We start from the raw sequence: 6899 nt of genomic DNA, 5'->3' as shown, positions 1-6899 counted from the left end.
GTCTGTGTGTGTGTGTGTGTCTCTGTCTGTGTGGTTTGTGTGTCTGTGTGTGTGTGTGTGTGTCTCTGTATCTGTGTGTGTCTCTCTGTGTGTGTGTGTCTCTGTGTGTCTCTGTCTGTGTGTGTGTGTGTGTGTCTGCAGTGAGTGTCTCAGCGCTGCAGTGGAAGTGAAAGCTGATATTCCGCTGGCTCACAGTTTCAGCCTCAGTACTGGGTGAACCTCTGTAATCCCGTTAATGCTGGCTGAGGGTGAAGGTGTGTGTGCTGTGTGTGGACAGATTGGCCTATAATATAAAGAGGCTTAGAGGCCTGGATCTACATTAACAGTGCAGCATTAAGGTTATGGAGCCAGGTGGAGGATTAGAGCCGATCAGCACGCGAGTATCACCTGAGGTGACTGAGCTGGTTAGCGACATGCTGGTGCAGATTCCCATCAGTTCCACCTGGAAGCACCGACAGCATCATTCGTCTTTCGCTGCACCGTGGTCACAGCTGAAGAGTGCGCTGCGCTCCTATTGGTCAACGTCACCAACACGTCGTCTGATTCGCTCGACTTTCTGAAAACTAAAAACCTACAACCATCCTGTCATCTACGCCGCCCTCCATGCCCTGACACTAACCTGCTGCACCTCACTTCCTCCCTGACCAGATTCTAGCAGCCGGGGGTGGGATTTGAACCGTCGACCTTCGGGTCTCAGAGCCACAGCTCGCCCTGCCGCCGCCTCTCAAATCCTCTCTGTTTCCTACAGACCGGACGACAACAAAGACAAACAACGCAGACGGCTTTCAGTAAAAGTGTGTGCAAATATATTTTAATTTCCCGTCATACAAACAACAACGATACAAAAGTGAATCATTAACCATAAAAATGAACATTCGTAAAACACAGACTGAAATTTAAACAATGTACAAAATCTCCTGCGTGCAGACAAAAGGCTGCTCTGTGGCAGAAACAGTGCACGTTAACGTCACGCTGGATTCAGTTAACTAAGATTACTGTGGAAGAGTTTTTATATACAAACATGAGTCCTGCAGAGGAAGCTGCACCGAAGTCTGAATTTATGTTCCGGGACAAAAAGCCAACAAATATAAAAGTACAGACAGTCAGTAATTCATCAACACATTTAGTATTCAGAAAAGTCAACCCAGAAGGTAATCAATGATCAACCAGTCATAATTAGAAATCTCACATTCAGCTAACGTGTTAGCGCGCCCGGTTTCTGATCCGGACTAAATATCTTTCAGTTTGACGGTCGTAAAATAAAAAACATGAACTCAAATAAAAATGTAATCAAAGTGAAGAAGCATTTCATCCACGCAGCGCTTTAACACAGCATCAACACCATCACGTCAGAGGAAAACTAAATATAACTCAACTATTAAATTAATACACAAGGAATATTTCAGAACTCTCAGCAGAAAGTTTCCACGGCAAAGCTGCACGTTTATTAGCCAATGAGCTAACAGCTAACAAACACAGCCAGTATATCACTGAACAAAGAAATGAATCAACTGGGACTTTCAGTTTTTCATGTACGGGCTAACCCAACATATTTGTTAGCCAGCAAGCTAACAGCTAGCGAGCACACTAACCTTAGCTTCTAGTTTCTAGCTAGCCGGACTAGCTAGCTGATGAATGAGGTGTGATGGAAATGAATTTCAGCTTCATTACATACTGTAGCTTCTTCATGAAAAACAAGAAACAACAAAACGCTAATGTCACATCTTGGTTGCTAACTTTAGCATAAGCTTTCTGTTGTGTGCAAAGGGACTGCTATCATGCTAACCCATCAGGCTGTATTGTTGTATTTAGAGCTATGTGTCCTCTCTTCTGTCTTTTCACACACCTGTGAGACCCAGGATGTGCTGTAATGTCTTTCCTTCTGTTTTAAAAGGTAAAGTTGTTCTGATCTGAGCTCAGCGTTTCTCTGCAGGTGAAGCCTGGTTAGTTTCCTAAAAAACAATCGCACACAACCGTTTCTTCTTCTTCTACTTCACACGTCTCCAAACACTTTCCTCCTGCTGGAAATAACCCACCAGACTTCTAGACAATCAGCGTCCACATAGAGTCTGTAGGGCTGAAAGCCAGCCTGGTTTTACTATGAGGCTAATCAGAGTTAGCCTGGAGTCTACTTCTGGTTTCAGCCTGGGCTAAACGAGGCTAGACTGGCTTCGACGGCGTGTGGTTTTAACAGTCTTTGTACTTTGATTATTAACTCACACTTTAGTAGTAAAACACAGAACTCTGAGACCAGGATCAGCTGACCGTGGAGGTTACTGAGCATCAAATGACAGGATGTTAAGTTAATTAGTTAGTCGTTATAATGAGCAGGGCCTTGGACCAGACTTCAACTCAAACATTCATTCGTCATCAGTGTTTGCCTTGACTTATTTCTTTACTTGGTGTGAGGATTCGAACAGGTAACGACGTCGCGTGAGGTCACAGGACAACGCGATAAACCGTCACCACACCTGAACACATGATGGAGAGACAGCTAACGCTAGCTAGGCCCTGTCCTCTCTGTAACACAGGACAAACATCCAGAGGGAATCAGTGCTAGCGTGAGCAAGAAGAGCCAACTAGCTAGTTAGCCCAGCGGTAGCCCAGCTAGCTACCTCGTTCTAAGTCAGGGGTCGGCAACTCGCGGCTCCGGAGCCGCATGTGGCTCTTTCATCCCTCTGATGCGGCTCCCGAAAATAATTAATGAGCATTTAACTAAAAAGTATTTTATTTTAGTTCGTTCGTTTTGAAACAAATCGCTCGCGCTCACAGATGACAGTTTACGATCCTGCGTATACGACGCAGGTGATGGCGCACAGCGCTGATGTGCAGACGCTGTGCGCGGAGGTTCAGGAGCAGAAATCACATTAACCTCGTTTGATTAATATTTTAATTGCCTATTATTTAACATATATTCATATTTTTTCATTGTTCAGTGAAAGTCATTTTATCATTCAGGTTGACAGCTGACTGCACGCGTCAGTAAAAGACTGACGGCACGCAGAGAGTGACGGTATTTTTACCTTGCTGCCGGTGGAGAAGTTAAGTTTGGTGTTTTTTTTCATAAATGCAAGAAGGACTCAAACAGACATTGAGAATTTTACTTGAAAGAACTTCAACCCAACATCTTTTTGTCGGACTTCAAAATGTTGTTGTTGCACGCAGAAATATCATTTTGTTTTCTCTGCAGTCGTTCAGCTATTTCATAAATGCAGCACATTATCGTTTGTTTGTACGTAGTATAAAGGCAAAAAAAAAAAAAAAAAAACATTATATGCAGCGTTATTTTATTTGACACGTCAAAGGGGTTTTGTGGCTCCCAGTGTTTTCTGTACTGTGGGAAACGGGTCCAAATGGCTCTTTGAGTGGTAAAGGTTGCCGACCCCTGATCTAAGTGAAGTAGACACTCAGCAGCACATTATATATGTCTCTTTATGTAGAGGTTATAAAGAGACATATAAACAACCAACAGTCCACAAACAACACTGTGAACAATCATCTCGTATCAATGTTTCACAAATTTGTCCTAAAACAGTAAAAACTGTAGCGTCGTCGTCTCTCCTCGCACAGAAAATGAGCAGAAATCAAATGTTATTTTGAGCTGGTGTCACTTTATGACACCACCAACTGATCCTGGTCCCAGTCTGTCATGGTCATTTACTTCCTGTCCTGTTCTCCAGGACCCCCTAACCCCCCCCCAAGGCTGCGCTTTAACTGAGAGGGACCTGGTGTAAGCTTTACCCAGTTCAGTGCAGTTCTTTACTCCGGTACATCTTAGCCGGGTCAAGTCCAGTTTGCCAAATCTGGTTCTATAATAAAGCCCAAGCCAGTTTAGCCCGATCTAGTTTAGCCCAGTCTGCCACTGTGTAGTCTTGATTGTCTAGACTAGTTTTGAGTGGTCTAATCAAGCCTGGTCCGGTCCGGTCCGGTCCGGTCTGGCCTACGCAGCCACGCAGTGGTTTGGTCTGCGGGACATGACGTATCCTCTCCTGCAGACGCAGCGGAACGAGCCGTCAGTGTTCACACAGCGAGCGTTGACACACGGGAAGTCCACGCGGACGCCGTCCTCACACTCGTTTATATCTGCAAACACACACAGAGACGAATTCAGAGGAGTGAAGCCTCGTTAAACTGTGGAAGGTTCGTTTAGGTCTCCGCACCTATACACGTCATGGAGGTCATGTCCAGCTCGTATCCTTGGTAACAGTCACAGGTGTATCCCTCGGCAACACGAATACACCTGCCGTTCTCACAGCCGTGCAGTATCCCACAATCCTCTGCTGCGCTCAGGCCGGAGTAGGACTCGTAACGCCCTGAAAGACGTGAGAAGAAGACGCCGCTGAGGCAGCTGAGGGTCTTTATGATGCAGCTTGTTAACACTTAAATAACATTAATTATCACAATTATGTGATAATAACGTTAAACAGGTCGACTAAGGTTCCCATGGTAACACAAATTCCTTCTAATTAATTGATGTAACTTTAAATTCATTAAAAGTTCTACTGAAGAGTCGGGTTTCCAGTAATAAAGTTATTTATGATATATTTCATATATACTCAAACTCGAGTTCTACTTTGGCTCCATTTCCTCTAATTAAAATGTTACCACTCACTCTCATACACCCTCCTTGGTGCTCCTCCTCCCCCCCTGCTCCTCTCAGTGAAGGGAGGGAAGGGTGGGCCAGGCCTCCACGCCACCTCCTCCTCCTCCTCCTCCTCCTCCTGCTCCTGGTAGGGCGCACCGGGCAGCGGGGCCAGGCTGAGAGGAGCCCCCTCAGGCCGGGACGGGGGAGGAGGACGGGCCCCGAACGCCCTCTCGGTCCGGGGGTCCACAGGGAGGCGGAAGGACGGAGGCCTGGGGGGGGAGCCATCAGAGGGGCCGAAGTCTCCTTCAGAGTAGTAACCAGCACTGAGAGACAGACGGACAGAGAGACAGAGAGACAGACAGAAGGTGAGACATAAAGACATAAAGACAGACAGACAGACAGACAGACAGAAGGTGAGACATAAAGACAGACAGACAGACAGGGAGACAGACAGACAGACAGAAGGTGAGACATAAAGACAGACAGACAGACAGAGAGACAGACAGACAGACAGAAGGTGAGACATAAAGACAGACAGATGGAAGGACAGAGAGAGAGAGAGACAGACAGAAGGTGAGACATAAAGACAGGGAGACAGACAGACAGAGAGACAGACAGACAGACAGACAGACAGAAGGTGAGACATAAAGACAGACAGACAGACAGACAGACAGAAGGTGAGACATAAAGACAGACAGACAGAGAGACAGAGAGACAGACAGACAGACAGAAGGTGAGACATAAAGACAGACAGACAGACAGGGAGACAGACAGACAGACAGACAGGGAGACAGACAGACAGACAGAAGGTGAGACATAAAGACAGACAGACAGACAGAGAGACAGACAGACAGACAGAAGGTGAGACATAAAGACAGACAGATGGAAGGACAGAGAGAGAGAGAGAGACAGACAGAAGGTGAGACATAAAGACAGGGAGACAGACAGACAGAGAGACAGACAGACAGACAGAAGGTGAGACATAAAGACAGACAGACAGACAGACAGACAGACAGAGAGACAGAAGGTGAGACATAAAGACAGACAGACAGGGAGACAGACAGACAGACAGACAGACAGACAGAAGGTGAGACATAAAGACAGACAGACAGACAGACAGACAGACAGACAGACAGAAGGTGAGACATAAAGACAGACAGACAGACAGACAGAGAGACAGACAGACAGACAGACAGAAGGTGAGACATAAAGACAGACAGACAGACAGAGAGAGAGAGACAGACAGAGAGACAGACAGACAGAGAGAGAGACAGACAGATGGACAGACAGACAGACAGACAGACAGACAGACAGACAGAAGGTGAGACATAAAGACAGACAGACAGACAGACAGACAGACAGACAGAAGGTGAGACATAAAGACAGACAGACAGACAGACAGACAGACAGCTGTTAGCACTCACTCATAAACAGCAGCTGAACTTTTCATGTTTTTGATTCTATTTTAAAGTTTTTGTTTTCTCGCTGTTCTGTTTATTCCATCAGCTGTTCGGACTTCCTGCTGTTTAAGCAACTTAAAGCAACTTCCAGTTTGGAAAAGTCGACCTAAAGAAGATGTTTCTGACTTTTTATAGAGAAAATAATTAGTTTGGAAAATTACTAGCAGATTATTTTAAAATAATCTCAGAGAAAAACAAAGTGACAAACAGGTGGGAAACATCTGCAGGAACAGCAGCAGGTGAACTGAGACGAGTCCTCACCTGTACTCCGGCCTGCGATAGGCTCCGTCCGGCAGGCTGAAGGTGGCAGGCGTCCTCCCTCTGAAGCCGGACCTGCTGCCCCCTGCTGGAGAGTAATCGTCATAGTCCGGACCACTGAAGTCTCTGCTGGGAACAGCAGCTGGAGGGAAGGAGTCCGGACTGTAGGGGGGGAAGAACGGAGGAGCTGAGGAGGACAGAGAGGAGGCGAGAAGAGGAGTTAAAGAAGAAAAAACATCCGTTTCAAAAAAGCCGAATAAATAAACCGGAGATAAGAAAGTTTGAGGAACATATAGAAAAACTCACCCGCTCCTCCTCGTCCAGCTCCTGGTCTCACACCTGTTTCTGGTCTGGTGGAGTCTGGAAAACCCTCCGGAAGCAGAGAGAGAAATGAGCTGCACAGGCTGACGTAGTCCTCTGCAGACAGACAGAGAAGAGTTATTCATCAAAGTCCCAGTTTGACAAAAAACACCTCGTCTACAAGTCAAACCTGCAGCCAGAAACCAGGGTGTAATATTCCACAGAGACCTTCCACCTGAAAACAAGCTGGATCGTGTTTTTATCAACTGAGGAGCTTCTTTAAAAATGATTTCAGG

General features: G+C 46.2%; 1 protein-coding gene across 6 annotated transcripts in view; it reads right to left on the bottom strand.

Annotated features, from left to right (window-relative positions):
* Positions 1-3281: 3281 nt before the first annotated feature.
* Positions 3282-6899, bottom strand: part of LOC121608694 (latent-transforming growth factor beta-binding protein 4) — a 32320-nt gene continuing 28702 nt past the window's right edge. For all 6 annotated transcript variants that reach the window (XM_041939977.1, XM_041939975.1, XM_041939976.1 and 3 more), the window contains 5 exons: positions 6610-6720; positions 6307-6490; positions 4613-4908; positions 4161-4313; positions 3282-4083 (listed from right to left, as the gene is read on the bottom strand). In XM_041939977.1, the coding sequence (XP_041795911.1) occupies positions 3941-4083; positions 4161-4313; positions 4613-4908; positions 6307-6490; positions 6610-6720 (887 nt within the window). In that variant the 3' untranslated portion in view covers positions 3282-3940. The remainder of the gene's footprint in view (positions 4084-4160; positions 4314-4612; positions 4909-6306; positions 6491-6609; positions 6721-6899) is intronic.

This window comes from Chelmon rostratus, chromosome 7 (genome assembly GCF_017976325.1).
Source record: "Chelmon rostratus isolate fCheRos1 chromosome 7, fCheRos1.pri, whole genome shotgun sequence".
NCBI lineage: Eukaryota > Metazoa > Chordata > Actinopteri > Chaetodontiformes > Chaetodontidae > Chelmon > Chelmon rostratus.
This window is presented reverse-complemented; position numbering and strand designations above follow the sequence as displayed.